Here is a 17,500-nt window from a genome sequence, read left to right as displayed (position 1 = left end):
TCTGTTAAATGACTCACTACTGTAGTGGCTCTGGCTCAGAGAGTCTGTTAAATGACTCACTGCTGTAGTGGCTCTGGATCAGAGAGTCTGTTAAATGACTCACTACTGTAGTGGCTCTGGATCAGAGAGTCTGTTAAATGACTCACTACTGTAGTGGCTCTGGATCAGAGAGTCTGTTAAATGACTAGAATGTAAATGTTTCCATGTTCTGCACACTGACCCTAGAGGTGTGTATTTATGTCCCCTTCTGTTCCTCCTCCAGGTGACTGAGGCTCCAGTACCAACCCAGAACCAGCACCCTGAGCCTGGGGTGACGGGGGTGCGGTCCAGGGGTGGAGGGGGTGGGGCGGAACAGAACGGACAGGCTCCCCCACAACGCACCCCCCAGGTGGTAGAGAGTGAGGAAGACGAAGATGAGGAGCTGACGCTGAAGTACGGGGCCAAACACGTCATCATGCTGTTCGTCCCTGTCACGCTCTGCATGGTGGTCGTCGTGGCAACCATCAAGTCCGTCAGCTTCTACACCCAGAACGATGGACAGAGGCTGTAAGTACCGACGACGTTCTGGCGACCCTCATGTTGTCCCCGGGGTCAGGGTTGTTGGAACCCTGAGACGAGACTCCAGGTTGTCCCCAGGGGGTTAGGGTTGTTGGAACCCTGAGACGAGACTCCAGGTTGTCCCCGGGGTTAGGGTTGTTGGAACCCTGAGACGAGTCTGCAGGTTGTCCCCGGGGTTAGGGTTGTTGGAACCCTGAGACGAGACTCCAGGTTGTCCCCGGGGTCAGGGTTGTTGGAACCCTGACACGAGGCTTCATGTTATCTCTGGGGTTAGGGTTGTTGGAACCCTGAGACGAGGCTTCATGTTGTCCCCGGGGTTAGGGTTGTTGGAACCCTGAGACGAGGCTCCAGGTTGTCCCCAGGGTTAGGGTTGTTGATGCAGTTGACTAGCAGAGCCACTAGATGGCGATAATGCGACACACAACACCTTGATGATGAAATATCAGCATACATCTACAGTATTTACTAAAAGAAGTACAGGAAATGTGGCTGGCCTGCATACGAAGAAGATACATTGTTCAGTTTGTTTACCTATGGGCTGTTCATCATAAATCAGTTGGAAACACAGACAGGATAATCAAGCAGCTGGAGAAAAACAGACAAGATAATCAAGCAGCTGGAGAAACACAGACAAGATAATCAAGCAGCTGGAGAAACACAGACAATATTATTATTATAACAGGAGCAGCAAAGTGAGGATTCACAAAGGATGGTGTTTGAGTATTTCTGATGGTTGTCTGACACTAACATGTTCTGAAATTATCTAATGTGATGAGTCCAATGTGATGAGTCTAATCTTCTGTTATGAGTTGTCCAGGATGTTGATACCTGTCTGACATGTGATGTGTTTTCCAGGATATACACCCCATTCCCCGAGGACACAGACACAATAGGGCAGCGAGCCCTCAACTCAGTCCTCAACGCCACCATCATGATCAGTGTCATCATAGTCATGACCATGGTGCTGGTGCTGCTATACAAGTACCGCTGCTACAGGGTAAGAGATGCTACAGGGTAAGAGATGCTACAGGGTAAGAGATGCTACAGGGTAAGAGATGCTACAGGGTAAGAGATGCTACAGGGTAAGAGATGCTACAGGGTAAGAGATGCTACAGGGTAAGAGATGCTACAGGGTAAGAGATGCTACAGGGTAAGAGATGCTACAGGGTAAGAGATGCTACAGGGTAAGAGATGCTACAGGGTAAGAGATGGTACAGGGTAAGAGATGCTGCTACAGGGTGAGAGATGCTGCTACAGGGTGAGAGATGCTGCTACAGGGTGAGAGATGATGCTACAGGGTAAGAGATGCTACAGGGTAAGAGATGCTACAGGGTAAGAGATGCTACAGGGTAAGAGATGCTACAGGGTAAGAGATGCTACAGGGTAAGAGATGCTGCTACAGGGTGAGCGATGCTGCTACAGGGTAAGAGATGATGCTACAGGGTAAGAGATGCTACAGGGTAAGAGATGCTACAGGGTAAGAGATGCTACAGGGTAAGAGATGCTACAGGGTAAGAGATGCTACAGGGTAAGAGATGGTACAGGGTAAGAGATGCTACAGGGTGAGAGATGCTACAGGGTAAGAGATGCTACAGGGTAAGAGATGGTACAGGGTAAGAGATGCTACAGGGTAAGAGATGGTACAGGGTAAGAGATGGTACAGGGTAAGAGATGCTACAGGGTAAGAGATGCTACAGGGTAAGAGATGGTACAGGGTAAGAGATGCTACAGGGTAAGAGATGGTACAAGGTAAGAGATGCTACAGGGTAAGAGATGGTACAGGGTAAGAGATGGTACAGGGTAAGAGATGGTACAGGGTAAGAGATGGTACAGGGTAAGAGATGCTACAGGGTAAGAGATGGTACAGGGTAAGAGATGCTACAGGGTAAGAGATGGTACAGGGTAAGAGATGCTACAGGGTAAGAGATGGTACAGGGTAAGAGATGGTACAGGGTAAGAGATGCTACAGGGTAAGAGATGGTACAGGGTAAGAGATGCTACAGGGTAAGAGATGGTACAGGGTAAGAGATGCTACAGGGTAAGAGATGCTGCAGGGTAAGAGATGGTACAGGGTAAGAGATGCTACAGGGTAAGAGATGGTACAGGGTAAGAGATGGTACAGGGTAAGAGATGCTACAGGGTAAGAGATGCTACAGGGTAAGAGATGCTGCTACAGGGTAAGAGATGCTGCAGGGTAAGAGATGCTACAGGGTAAGAGATGCTACAGGGTAAGAGATGCTACAGGGTAAGAGATGCTGCTACAGGGTAAGAGATGCTGCAGGGTAAGAGATGCTGCTCTGACAATGCCATTAGGGTCGTATTCATTAGGGCACACAACAGTTTGCAACCAACGTATCATAACGTTTAGTCATCCCTTTTTCAGTCTGTTTTCTTCTGCTTGTTGGCTGATGAACACAACCCTGGTGTCACTCATCGCTGTAGCATCTCTTACCCAGTCCTCTCCTGTGTGTGTCTGGATACAGTGACATGCCGAACATGTTATACAGACAGTTGGCTGTTATTGATCTCTGTGTGTCCCTTCAGGTGATCCAAGGCTGGCTGTTCCTCTCCTCTCTACTCCTCCTGTTCTTCTTCTCCTTCATATACCTCAAGTGAGTCCCTTCATTCTTTGATATCTTATTCTCTCTCTCTCTCTCTTTTCAATCACATATATTTCAAGTCATCGGTGAATCTGCTGTGTAAGAGTGCGACTGGGCAGATTTTTATTTTATTTATTATTTATTTTTTTTACCTTTATTTAACTAGACAAGTCAGTTAAGAATAAATTCTTATTTTCTGCCTGTTCAGGGGCAGAACAACAGATTTTTTTTTTACCTTGTCAGCTCGGGGATTTGATCTTGCAACCTTACGGTTACTAGTCCCAACGCTCTAACCACTAGGCTACCCTGCCGCCCTCTGTCCTCTGTACTCCTAAACGTAACAGTCTCACTCTTGTCCTCCCCCCAGAGAAGTGTTCAAGACGTACAACGTGGCGATGGACTGGATCACCTTGGCTGTGATCGTCTGGAACTTCGGCGTGGTAGGGATGATCTGTATCCACTGGAAGGGTCCTCTCCGTCTGCAGCAGGCCTACCTCATCATGATCTCTGCTCTCATGGCTCTGGTCTTCATCAAGTACCTTCCTGAGTGGACCGCCTGGCTCATCCTGGCCGTCATATCGGTCTATGGTGAGACTTCCGGCTTGAGTCTTTGGCTTGTATACTACAGGTCTCTCACTGTGAGACTGTAGCCACGGCCCCAATTATCTCTCCTTCTGCCCAAAGTGTACACTTGTTCACTTCCCTTCTTTGACTTGAAAGGAAAAAGCTGGTCTAAGAAACATGGTGGAAACTCCCTCTAGCCCATGCCTCTACCGATACAATAGTTTTAGACATGTGGAATGTCGTGAATGAGTGTACACTTCAGGACAAAGGAGATGGGGACACAGCCCCTCCCATGTTCCTCTTTGTGAAGATGACCTATCTCTCTAGTTGCTCTATTTGTTTTACTGCTCTCTATCGATCTCAAGTCCTCTTCAGACGAGACTCAGGGCAGCACCTAGATTTCCTGACCGTTGTTGTTGTTGAAAGGAAGGATCTGACTGGTCGACAAACAGGAAACACCCATCTGAGACAGGAAGTGGGGGAGGGGGGGGGGGGTATAGAAAGTCATGACAGCTGAGGTTAAGACATTCTTAATTTAGACAACCTTAGATAGGACCAGATTTCCTCTTAAAGCTGCCCCTTCCCAAAGCGTTCTCCCAAATGGGAAAAGGGCTCTGGTCTAAAGTAGTGCACTACATAGGGAATAGGGCTCTGGTCTAAAGTAGTGTACTATATAGAGAATAGGGCCCTGGTCTAAAGTAGTGCAGGTTTGGTGGGTTTGGTGGGGGTAACAGTGGTCGGTTTACGTTTGTTTGGGGTAACAGTGGTCTGTTTTGGGTTGGTGGGGGTAACAGTCGTCTGTTTTGGGTTGGTGGGGGTAACAGTGGTCTGTTTACGTTTGTTTGGGGTAACAGTGGTCTGTTTTGGGTTGGTGGGGGTAACAGTGGTCGGTTTACGTTTGTTTGGGGTAACAGTGGTCTGTTTAGGTTTGTTGGGGGTAACAGTGGTCTGTTTTGGGTTGGTGGGGGTAACAGTGGTCTGTTTTGGGTTGGTGGGGGTAACAGTGGTCTGTTTTGGGTTGGTGGGGGTAACAGTGGTCTGTTTAGGTTTGGTGGGGGTAACAGTGGTCGGTTTACGTTTGTTTGGGGTAACAGTGGTCTGTTTTGGGTTGGTGGGGGTAACAGTGGTCTGTTTTGGGTTGGTGGGGGTAACAGTGGTCTGTTTTGTGTTGGTGGGGGTAACAGTGGTCTGTTTTGGGTTGGTGGGGGTAACAGTGATCTGTTTTGGGTTGGTGGGGGTAACAGTGGTCTGTTCTGGGTTGGTGGGGGTAACAGTGGTCTGTTTTGGGTTGGTGGGGGTAAGTAACAGTGGTCGGTTTAGGTTTGGTGGGGGTAACTGTGGTCTGTTTTGGGTTGGTGGGGGTAAGTAACAGTGGTCGGTTTAGGTTTGGTTTGTTGAGGGTAACAGTGGTCCGTTTAGGTTTAGTTTATTGGGGGTAACAGTGGTCTGTTTTGGGTTGGTGGGGGTAACAGTGGTCTGTTTAGGTTTGGTTTGGTGGGGGTAACAGTGGTCTGTTTTGGGTTGGTGGGGGTAACAGTGGTCTGTTTAGGTTTGGTTTGGTGGGGGTAAAGGTGGTCCATGTTGGTTTGGTGGGGGTAACAGTGCTGGTGGTCAGAGTTTTCACCCACCCAGTCTCAGAAATGTCTTTTAAATCAGATTAAATATTTTTACTTGGTCTCGGTCCCAAAGAGCCTTGTGTTTTGGGTCCAACACTACTTGTCCTGGTTCCGTCTGTGTTCTCCCTTTAGTTGGTGTTGATAAAGAGTTTACACCCAGTCAGTCTCAGACATTCTTTAACTCAGATGAAATATTTCTACTTGGTCTCTCTCTCTCAAAGCACCCTCTGTTCTGTCTCCAACACTATTCTATCCTGACTCAAAGCTCTGCGTCATATTCATTAGGCACCAAATGGAAGAAAGCTTCTCCTTGTTTCAGTGTGTTATCTGAACTGTACAATAACAAATGCCTGTTTACATTTTCTGTTACAAAACATTTTGCCACGAGGTGCCCTAATGAATACGACCCCTGTTTCTCCCTTCATAGATCTGCTAGAGGTGCCCTAATGAAAACGACCCTGTTTCTCCCTCCATAGATCTGCTAGAGGTGCCCTAATGAATACGACCCCTGTTTCTCCCTCCATAGATCTGCTAGAGGTGCCCTAATGAAAACGACCCTGTTTCTCCCTCCATAGATCTGCTAGAGGTGCCCTAATGAATACGACCCCTGTTTCTCCCTCCATAGATCTGCTAGAGGTGCCCTAATGAAAACGACCCTGTTTCTCCCTCCATAGATCTGCTAGAGGTGCCCTAATGAATACGACCCCTGTTTCTCCCTCCATAGATCTGCTAGAGGTGCTCTGATGAAAACAACCCTGTTTCTCCCTCCATAGATCTGCTAGAGGTGCCCTAATGAATATGACCCTGTTTCTCCCTCCATAGATCTGCTAGAGGTGCCCTAATGAATACGACCCTGTTTCTCCCTCCATAGATCTGCTAGAGGTGCTCTGATGAAAACAACCCTGTTTCTCCCTCCATAGATCTGCTAGAAGTGCCCTAATGAAAACGACCCTGTTTATCCCTCCATAGATCTGCTAGAGGTGCCCTACTGAATACGACCCTGTTTCTCCCTCCATAGATCTGCTAGAGGTGCCCTAATGAATACGACCCTGTTTCTCCCTCCATAGATCTGCTAGAGGTGCCCTAATGAATACGACCCTGTTTCTCCCTCCATAGATCTGCTAGAGGTGCCCTAATGAATACGACCCTGTTTCTCCCTCCATAGATCTGCTAGAGGTGCCCTAATGAATACGACCCTGTTTCTCCCTCCATAGATCTGCTAGAGGTGCCCTAATGAATACGACCCTGTTTCTCCCTCCATAGATCTGCTAGAGGTGCCCTAATGAATACGACCCCTGTTTCTCCCTCCATAGATCTGCTAGAGGTGCCCTAATGAATACGACCCTGTTTCTCCCTCCATAGATCTGCTAGAGGTGCTCTGATGAAAACAACCCTGTTTCTCCCTCCATAGATCTGCTAGAAGTGCCCTAATGAAAACGACCCTGTTTCTCCCTCCATAGATCTGCTAGAGGTGCCCTAATGAATACGACCCTGTTTCTCCCTCCATAGATCTGCTAGAGGTGCCCTAATGAATACGACCCTGTTTCTCCCTCCATAGATCTGCTAGAGGTGCCCTAATGAATACGACCCTGTTTCTCCCTCCATAGATCTGCTAGAGGTGCCCTAATGAATACGACCCTGTTTCTCCCTCCATAGATCTGCTAGAGGTGCCCTAATGAATACGACCCCTGTTTCTCCCTCCATAGATCTGCTAGAGGTGCCCTAATGAATACGACCCTGTTTCTCCCTCCATAGATCTGCTAGAGGTGCTCTGATGAATACGACCCCTGTTAGCAGTGCTCTGATGAATACGACCCCTGTTAGCAGTGCTCTGATGAATACGACCCCTGTTAGCAGTGCTCTGATGAATACGACCCCTGTTAGCAGTGCTCTGATGAATACGACCCCTGTTAGCAGTGCTCTGATGAATACGACCCCTGTTAGCAGTGCCCTAATGAATACGACCCCTGTTTCTCCCTCCATAGATCTGCTAGCAGTGCTCTGCCCCAAAGGTCCTCTACGTATCCTAGTGGAGACAGCTCAGGAGAGGAACGAACCCATCTTCCCTGCTCTCATCTACTCCTGTAAGACGCACGTCACCCTCTCGTACATCAACACCTGTAACCTGTATTACATATACACCGAGCGGACAAATCATTAGGAACACCTGGTGTTTCCATGGCGTAGACTGACCAGGTGAAAGCTATGATTGTGTCAGTTTGGCTGGATGTCCTTTGGGTGGTGGACCGTTCTTGATACACAGAGGAAACGGTTGTGTGGAAAAACCCAGCAGCGTTGCAGTTCTTGACTCAAACCGGTGCGCCTGGCACCTACTACCATACCCCCTGTTCAAAGGCACTTATATATTATTTCTTGCCCATTCCCTCTCTGAATTGCACACGATCCATGAGTCGATGTTCGAGCCCCCCGCCAAAACTTTATTAGCATCATAGAGAAATCCCCGTCAGTTTAATGTCGCCCCTTCCTACATCTGCGGTGAAATGTGATTTTCGGGATCTCACAAACGGTTTGGCCCACAAACTATTATGGAAAGATCACCCTCACAAACACGACGGTGTTCTCCGTTTTGCTCTACGACCCCCACAACAGCGTCACAAGACTCGTCTGAAGTTTGTACAGCCTCTTCTGCCACCTTCTGTCTGTACAGTGGGGCAATAAAGTATTTAGTCAGCCACCAATTGTGCAAGTTCTCCCACTTAAAAAGATGGGAGAGGCCTGTAATTTTCATCATAAGTACACATCAACTATGACAGACAAAATGAGGGAAAAAATCCAGAAAATCACATTGTAAGATTTTTAATGAATTTATTTGCACATTATGGTGGAAAATAAGTATTTGGGCAATAACAAAAGTTTATCTCAATACTTTGTTACATACCCTTTGTTGGCAATGACAGAAGTCAAACGTTTTCTGTAAGTCCTCACAAGGTTTTCACACACTGTTGCTGGTAGTTTGTACAGCCTCTTCTGCCACCTTCTGTCTGTAGCAACCCGAACAATTTGGCCTCCACTCTAACATGACCCCTCTGTGGAAAGGTGAGACCCTCACTAAAACGTACATGTGAGTAGTTTTGCTCTAGGACGCCTCACGAGTCGTCTGAAGATCCCCAACCGGTTCCAGTTTAAAAACATTTATAGAGTACACTATATATACGAAAGTATGTGGACACCCCTTCAAATGAGTGAATTCTGCTATTTCGGCCACACCCGTTGCTGACGGGGGTTAGAAAATCGAGCACACAGCCATGCAATCTCCATGGACAAACATTGTCAGTAGAATGGCCCTTACTGAAGAACTCGGTGACTTTCAACGTGACACCGTCATAGGATGCCACCTTTCCAACAAGTTAGTATATCTAATTTCTGCCCTGCTGGGACTGCCCCCGGTCAACTGTAAGTGCCGTTACTGTGAAGTGGAAATGTCTAGGAGCAACAACGGCTCAGCCGTGAAGTGGTAGACCACACAAGCTCACAGAACAGGACCGCCGAGTGCTGAAGCGCGTAGCGCATATACATTGTCTGTCCTCGTTTGCAAAACTCACTACTGAGTTACAAACTGCCTCTGGAAGCAACGCTAGTACAATGACTGTTAGTCAGGAGCTTATTATGATATGGCATTATGATATGTTGATGGATATGGTATTATGATATGTTGATGGATATGCTATTATGATATGTTGATGGATATGGTATTATGATATGTTGATGGATATGGTATTATGATATGTTGATGGATATGCTATTATGATATGTTGATGGATATGGTATTATGATATGTTGATGGATATGCTATTATGATATGTTGATGGATATGGTATTATGATATGGTATTATGACATGTTGATGGATATGGTATTATGATATTTTGATGGATATGGTATTCATGTTGATGGATATGGTATTATGATATGTTGATGAATTATGGTATTCATGTTGATGGATATGGTATTATGATATGGTATTATGATATGTTGATGGATATGGTGTTATGATATGGTATTATGACACGTTGATGGATATGGTATTATGATATGTTGATGGATATGGTATTATGATATGGTATTATGATATGGTATTATGATATGTTGATGGATATGGTATTATGATATGGTATTATGATATGGTATTATGATATGGTATTATGATATGGTATTATGACACGTTGATGGATATGGTATTATGATATGGTATTATGATATGTTGATGGATATGGTATTAGGATATGTTGATGGATATGGTATTATGATATGGTATTATGATATGTTGATGGATATGGTATTATGATATGGTATTATGACATGTTGATGGATATGGTATTATGATATTTTGATGGATATGGTATTATGATATGTTGATGAATTATGGTATTCATGTTGATGGATATGGTATTATGATATGTTGATGGATATGGTGTTATGATATGGTATTATGATATGTTGATGGATATGGTATTATGATATGGTATTATGACATGTTGATGGATATGGTATTATGATATTTTGATGGATATGGTATTCATGTTGATGGATATGGTATTATGATATGTTGATGAATTATGGTATTCATGTTGATGGATATGGTATTATGATATGGTATTATGATATGTTGATGGATATGGTGTTATGATATGGTATTATGACACGTTGATGGATATGGTATTATGATATGGTATTATGATATGGTATTATGACACGTTGATGGATATGGTATTATGATATGTTGATGGATATGGTATTATGATATGGTATTATGATATGGTATTATGATATGTTGATGGATATGGTATTATGATATGGTATTATGATATGGTATTATGATATGGTATTATGATATGGTATTATGATATGGTATTATGATATGGTATTATGACACGTTGATGGATATGGTATTATGATATGGTATTATGATATGGTATTATGATATGTTGATGGATATGGTATTAGGATATGGTATTATGATATGGTATTATGATATGTTGATGGATATGGTATTATGATATGGTATTATGATATGGTATTATGATATGGTATTATGATATGGTATTATGATATGGTATTATGATATGTTGATGGATATGGTATTATGATATGGTATTATGATATGGTATTATGATATGGTATTATGATATGGTATTATGATATGGTATTATGACACGTTGATGGATATGGTATTATGATATGGTATTATGATATGGTATTATGATATGTTGATGGATATGGTATTATGATATGTTGATGGATATGGTATTATGATATGGTATTATGATATGTTGATGGATATGGTATTATGATATGGTATTATGACATGTTGATGGATATGGTATTATGATATTTTGATGGATATGGTATTATGATATGTTGATGAATTATGGTATTCATGTTGATGGATATGGTATTATGATATGTTGATGGATATGGTGTTATGATATGGTATTATGATATGTTGATGGATATGGTATTATGATATGGTATTATGATATGGTATTATGACATGTTGATGGATATGGTATTATGATATGGTATTATGATATGGTATTATGACATGTTGATGGATATGGTATTATGATATGGTATTATGATATGGTATTATGACATGTTGATGGATATGGTATTATGATATGGTATTATGATATGGTATTATGACATGTTGATGGATATGGTATTATGATATGGTATTATGATATGGTATTATGACATGTTGATGGATATGGTATTATGATATGGTATTATGATATGGTATTATGATATGGTATTATGATATGTTGATGGATATGGTATTAGGATATGGTATTATGATATGGTATTATGATATGTTGATGGATATGGTATTATGCTATGGTATTATGACACGTAGATGGTGATGGTATTATGACATGTTGATGGATATGGTATTATGATATGTTGATGGATATGGTATTATGATATGGTATTATGATATGGTATTATGATATGGTATTATGATATGTTGATGGATATGGTATTAGGATATGGTATTATGATATGGTATTATGATATGTTGATGGATATGGTATTATGCTATGGTATTATGACACGTAGATGGTGATGGTATTATGACATGTTGATGGATATGGTATTATGATATGTTGATGGATATGGTATTATATGTCATTGATTGGAAACTCATGTGTTGCCTGTTAGTATTATCTATGCTATATGTTTTCACTAGCTAGCACATGCTTTCAGACAGGCAGTGAATCTGCTATACAGTTAAGATGTTGTTGTTGTTGTTTGCCTTAAACATGAATGCCCATAGCTGCCGAGTAATGTAATGTCTACTGTACCATCCTGTCCCTCCATTCCCAGCGACCATGGTGTGGCTGGTCAACATGGCAGACACTGGCCTCGGACACAGACCAATGACCAGGAAGAACTCAACAGAGGCTCCCATCACTCAGGTTGAGAGTCAATGTGAGTCTGTAGTGTCTGGTCGTTTAAATTCCTCTCTACCTTCTCCGTTAGCCTCCTTTAGGCCCTGGCCTCGCTTGCACCCCCAAAATTATGATTATTTTCTTCAGCGTTTTTGTAATGTCATAATTATTTTCTACCTTCCCATCAGCAGCTCCTCCATCTCTGGGTCACAATTGAACACCAAAACATGCCTCTTTCTATGGCATCTCCAGCGGTTTTTAAGAATATCTCAATTCTTCTCTCCCGCCCCTGCAGCAGCCCTATCTAGCCCTGGGCTCACCGCCCCCTCATGTATAATATTTGACTTCTCCATGCCCCCCAGCCCCAACCCTGGCTCTAGGCCCGGCCCCTCTCAGCCCCCCGGAGGATGACGGAGGGTTCACCCCTAACTGGATGGGGCATCAGGAGCATCAGCTGGGACCCCTTCAGTCCACAGACGAGACCCGACGGGAGATCCAACAACTCCCCTCTGCCAGACCACCCGTAATGGACGATGATGACGAGGAGAGTGAGTACAGAACTGAACAGCAATAAAAAAATACAATTGTATTTGTCACGTTTTTGTTAAAACAATCCCCGTGCAATTTCGTTAAAACAATCCCCGTGCCATTTAGTTAAAACAATTGCCATGTCGTTTCCTAATCAGGGCGCACGACCGTTACCAACGAGGTCATAACTTGGCTATATACAGGGGGTACCAGTACTGAGTCAATATACAGGGGGTACCAGTACTGAGACAATATACAGGAGGTACCGGTCCTGAGTCAATATACAGGGGCTACCAGTACTGAGTCGATTATGCAGGGGGTACCGGTACTGAGTCAATGTGCAGGGGGTACCAGTACTGAGTAAATATACAGGGGTACCAGTACTGAGTTGATATGCAGGGGGTACCAGTACTGAGTCAATATACAGGGGGTACCGGTGCTGAGTCAATATGCAGAGGGTACCAGTACTGAGTCAATGTGCAGGAGGTACCAGTACTGAGTCGATGTGCAGGGGGTACCAGTACTGAGTCGATGTGCAGGAGGTACCAGTACTGAGTCGAAGTGCAGGGGTACGAGGTCATAACTTGGCTATATACACAGGGTACCAGTACCTAGTCGATGTGCAGGGGGTACCGGTACTGAGTCAATGTGCAGGGGGTACCGGTACTGACTCAATGTGCAGGGGTACGAGGTAATAACTTGGCTATATACACAAGGTACCAGTATTGAGTCGATGTGCAGGGGGTACCGGTACTGACTCAATGTGCAGGGGGTACCGGTACTGACTCAATGTGCAGGGGTACGAGGTAATAACTTGGCTATATACACAGGGTACCAGTACTGAGTCGATGTGCAGGGGGTACCGGTACTGACTCAATGTGCAGGGGGTACCGGTACTGACTCAATGTGCAGGGGTACGAGGTAGATATATATACAATGACTAGACAACAGGATAGATAATAAACAGCAGCAGCGTATGTGATGGGTCAAGAGAGTAAATGCAGATAGTTCAGGTAGCTAGCTATTGGTTAACTCTTCAGCAGTCTTATGGCTTGGTGGTGGAATGTGTTCAGGGTCCTGTTGGTTCCAGACTCGGTGCATCGGCACTATGACTTCGGTGTCTGTAGTCTTTTTTTAGGGCCTTCATCTGACACCGCCAGGTATAGCGGTCCTGGAATGCAAAGAGCTCTCAACCCCAGTGATGTACTGGGCACTACCCTCTGGAGCGCCTCGCAGTTGGATGCCAAGTTGCCGCCATACCAGGCGGTGATGCAGCCAGTCAAGATGCTCTCAATGGTGCAGCTGTAGAACGTTTTGAGGATCTGAGGGCCAAACCTTTTCAGCCTCCTGAGGGGGGAAGAGGTGTTGTCGTGCTTTCTCCATGACTGTGTTTCGGTGTGTGTAGACCATGTTAATTCATTAGTGATGTGGACACTGAAGAACTTGAAGCTCTAGACCCGCTCCACTACAGCCTTGTCGATGTGGATCGGGGGGGAGGGGGGCGCTCATACCTCCATTTCCTGTTGTCCACAAACAACTTTGTCTTGCTGATGTTGAAGGAGAGGTTGTTGTCCTGGCACTACACTTCCAAGTCACTGACCTCCTCCCTCATCGTCGTCGGTGATCAAGCCAAACAAACTTAATGGTGTGTTTTGGAGTTGTGCATGGCCACTCGGTCGTGGGTGAACAGGGAGTACAGGAGGGGACTAAGCACGCACCCTTGAGGAGCCCCCGTGTTGAGGATCAGCGTGGTGAATGTTTTGTTGCCCACTCTGAGGGCAGCCCGTTAAAGTCCAGGATCCATTTGCAGAGGGAGGTGTTCAGGGTCCTTAGCTTAGTGATGACACTGTGGTGTTGAACGCTGAGCTGTAGCCAATCAACAGCATTCTCACATACAGTACCTTCAGAAAGTATTCATACCCCTGGGCTTTATATTTTTGTATTGTACATTTTTTTTTGTCAACGATCAACACAAAATACTCATATCAAAGTGGAAGAAAAATTCAAACCTTTTTGTAAAGAAATATATATGAAAAATAAAACACTGTCTTGATTACATAAGTATTCAAGCCTCTTAGGCAATACTTGTTAGAATCACCTTAGGCAGTGTTTACAGCTGTAAGCCTTTCTGGGTGAGTCTGTAAGAGCTTTCCACACCTGGAATGTGCAACATTTGCACATTTTATTCTTTAAAAAAAAAATTCTAATTAGTTGTTGATCATTGCTAGACAACCATTGTTGATCGTTGCTAGACAACCATTGTTGATCGTTGCTAGACAACCATTGTTGATCATTGCTAGACAACCATTTTCAGGTCTTGCCATAGATTTTTTTCAAGCAGATTTAAGACAAAACTGGAACTCGGCCACTCAGGAACATTTTACTGTCTTGGTAAACAACTCCAGTGTATGTTTGGCCTTGTGTTTTAGGTTATTGTCCTGATGAAAGGTGAATTCATCTCTCAGTGTCTGGTGGGAAGCAGACTGAACCAGGTTTTCCCCTATGAGTTTACCTGTACTTGGCTCCGTTTTATTTTTATCCTGAAAAACTCCTGAAGGATTACAAGCATACCCATAACATGATGCAGCCACCGCTATGCTTGAAAATATGACGAGTGATACTCAGTAATGTGTTGTATAGGATTTGCCCCAAACATCACACTTTGTATTCAGGACAAAAAGTGAATTGCTTTGCCACATTATTTGCAGTATTACTTGTTGCAAACAGGATGCATGTTTTGGAATATTTTATGTTCTCTAAAGGCTTCCTTTTCACTCTGTTAATTAGGTTTGTTTTGTGGAGTAACTCGAATGTTGTTGATCCATCCTCAGTTTTCTCCTGTCACAGCCATTTAACTCTGTAACTGTTTTAAAGTCACCATTGGCCTCCTGGTGAAATGTCTAAGCCGTTTCCTTCCTCTCCGGCAACTGAGTTAGGAAGGATGCCTGTATATTTGTATTGACTGGGTGTATTGATACACCATTCAAAGTGTAATTAATAACTTCCTCGTCCTCAAAGGGATATTCAATGTTTGCTTATTTTATTTTTACCCATCTACCAATCGGGGCCCTTCTATGCGAGGCAGTGGAAAGCCTCCCTGGTCTTTGTGGTTGACTGTGTTTTTTTTTAAATTCACTGCTCGACTGAGGGACTTTACAGATAATTGTACGTGTGGGGTACAGAGATGAGGTAATCACTCAAAAATCATGTTAAACACTATTATTGCACACAGAGTGAGTCTATGCAATTAATGTGACTTGCAAAATGTTTCTCCTGAACTTATTTAGGCCATGACGAAGGGGTTGAAAAATGTATTCAAGACATATCAGCTTTTCATTTGGAATTCATTTGTACAAATTTCTAAAAACATAATTCCACTTTGACATTATGGGGTAATATGTGTGTAGATCAGTGACAAAACAATCTCTATTGAATCCAATTTTTACTTCAGGCGGTAACAACAACAAACAATGGAAAAGATTTCTGAAGGCTCTGTGTGTCTAAGGTGCTGTTTTAGGATGTTGTGGCATCCTGTGGTCCCCCGTATTGTGGCATCCTCTGGTCCCCCGTATTGTGGCATCCTGTGGTCCCCTGTATTGTGGCATCCTGTGGTCCCCCGTATTGTGGCATCCTCTGGTCCCCCGTATTGTGGCATCCTGTGGTCCCCCGTATTGTGGCATCCTGTGGTCCCCCGTATTGTGGCATCCTGTGGTCCCCCGTATTGTGGCATCCTGTGGTCCCCCGTATTGTGGCATCCTGTGGTCCCCCGTATTGTGGCATCCTGTGGTCCCCCGTATTGTGGCATCCTGTGGTCCCCCGTATTGTGGCATCCTGTGGTCCCCCGTATTGTGGCATCCTGTGGTCCCCCGTATTGTGGCATCCTGTGGTCCCCCGTATTGTGGCATCCTGTGGTCCCCCGTATTGTGGCATCCTGTGGTCCCCCGTATTGTGGCATCCTGTGGTCCCCCGTATTGTGGCATCCTGTGGTCCCCCGTATTGTGGCATCCTGTGGTCCCCCGTATTGTGGCATCCTGTGGTCCCCCGTATTGTGGCATCCTGTGGTCCCCCGTGTTGTGGCATCCTGTGTTCCCCCGTATTGTGGCATCCTGTGGTCCCCCGTATTGTGGCATCCTGTGGTCCCCCGTGTTGTGGCATCCTGTGGTCCCCCGTATTGTGGCATCCTGTGGTCCCCCGTATTGTGGCATCCTGTGGTCCCCCGTATTGTGGCATCCTGTGGTCCCCCGTATTGTGGCATCCTGTGGTCCCCCGTGTTGTGGCATCCTGTGGTCCCCCGTGGGAAACAGCCATGTTTACACAGAGGTTCTGCCAGCAAAAATAATTTTTATCCGTCATCACGACGGACACGATTGAACAAGAATCTGTCAGGTTTGTCCTGTGTTTCCCAGGGGGTGTGAACGAGGGTTCAATGTAGACTGGAGTCTAATTGGTTACAGGGTTGAATCAGGGTTATAGGGTTACAGGGTAACAGGGTTATAGGGTGACAGGGTTATAGGGTTACAGGGTTATAGGGTTACAGGGTTATAGGGTTACAGGGTTGTTACAGGGTTACAGGGTTACAGGGTTATAGGGTTACAGGGTTATAGGGTTACAGGGTTATAGGGTTACAGGGTAATAGGGTTACAGGGTTATAGGGTTACAGGGTTATAGGGTTATAGGGTAGCAGAATTATAGGATAACAGGGTTATAGGGTAGCAGGGTTATAGGGTGACAGGGTTATAGGGTTACAGGGTTATAGGGTTATAGGGTAACAGGGTTATAGGGTTATAGAGTAGCAGAATTATAGGATAACAGGGTTATAGGGTAGTAGGGTTATAGGGTGACAGGGTTATAGGGTAACAGGGTTATAGGGTAACAGGGTTATAGGGTAACAGGGTTATAGGGTAGCAGGGTTATAGGGTAACAGGGTTATAGGGTAACAGGGTTATAGGGTAACATGGTTATAGGGTAACAGGGTTATAGGGTAACAGGGTTACAGGGTTATAGGGTAACAGGGTTATAGGGTAGCATAATTATAGGATAACAGGGTTATTGGGTTACAGGGTAACAGGGTTACAGGGTTATAGGGTTATAGGGCAACAGGGTTATAGGGTAACAGGGTTATAGGGTAACAGGGTTACAGGGTTAGGGTTACCAGGTTACAGGGTCAGGGTTACAGGGTCAGGGTTACAGGGTCAGGGTTACCGGGTTAGGGTTACAGGGTTAGG

The 17,500-nt window shown here is 44.6% G+C and overlaps 1 protein-coding gene across 3 annotated transcripts in view; it reads left to right on the top strand.

Moving 5' to 3' along the window:
* psen1 (presenilin 1) overlaps positions 1-17,500 on the top strand; it is a 41,184-nt gene that overhangs the window by 20,675 nt on the left and 3,009 nt on the right. For all 3 annotated transcript variants that reach the window (XR_005037839.1, XM_036955389.1, XM_036955388.1), the window contains exons 3-9: positions 263-546; positions 1,414-1,555; positions 3,103-3,170; positions 3,526-3,746; positions 7,324-7,422; positions 11,683-11,787; positions 12,110-12,295. Coding sequence is in view for 2 of the 3 variants with exons in the window: in XM_036955389.1 (XP_036811284.1) it covers positions 263-546; positions 1,414-1,555; positions 3,103-3,170; positions 3,526-3,746; positions 7,324-7,422; positions 11,683-11,787; positions 12,110-12,295 (1,105 nt within the window). In the remaining variant the exon portion in view is untranslated. The remainder of the gene's footprint in view (positions 1-262; positions 547-1,413; positions 1,556-3,102; positions 3,171-3,525; positions 3,747-7,323; positions 7,423-11,682; positions 11,788-12,109; positions 12,296-17,500) is intronic.

This window comes from Oncorhynchus mykiss, chromosome 19 (genome assembly GCF_013265735.2).
Source record: "Oncorhynchus mykiss isolate Arlee chromosome 19, USDA_OmykA_1.1, whole genome shotgun sequence".
NCBI classification, from domain to species: domain Eukaryota; kingdom Metazoa; phylum Chordata; class Actinopteri; order Salmoniformes; family Salmonidae; genus Oncorhynchus; species Oncorhynchus mykiss.
The sequence above is the reverse complement of the archived record's forward strand: the minus strand, read 5'-3'. Positions and strand labels throughout refer to the sequence as shown.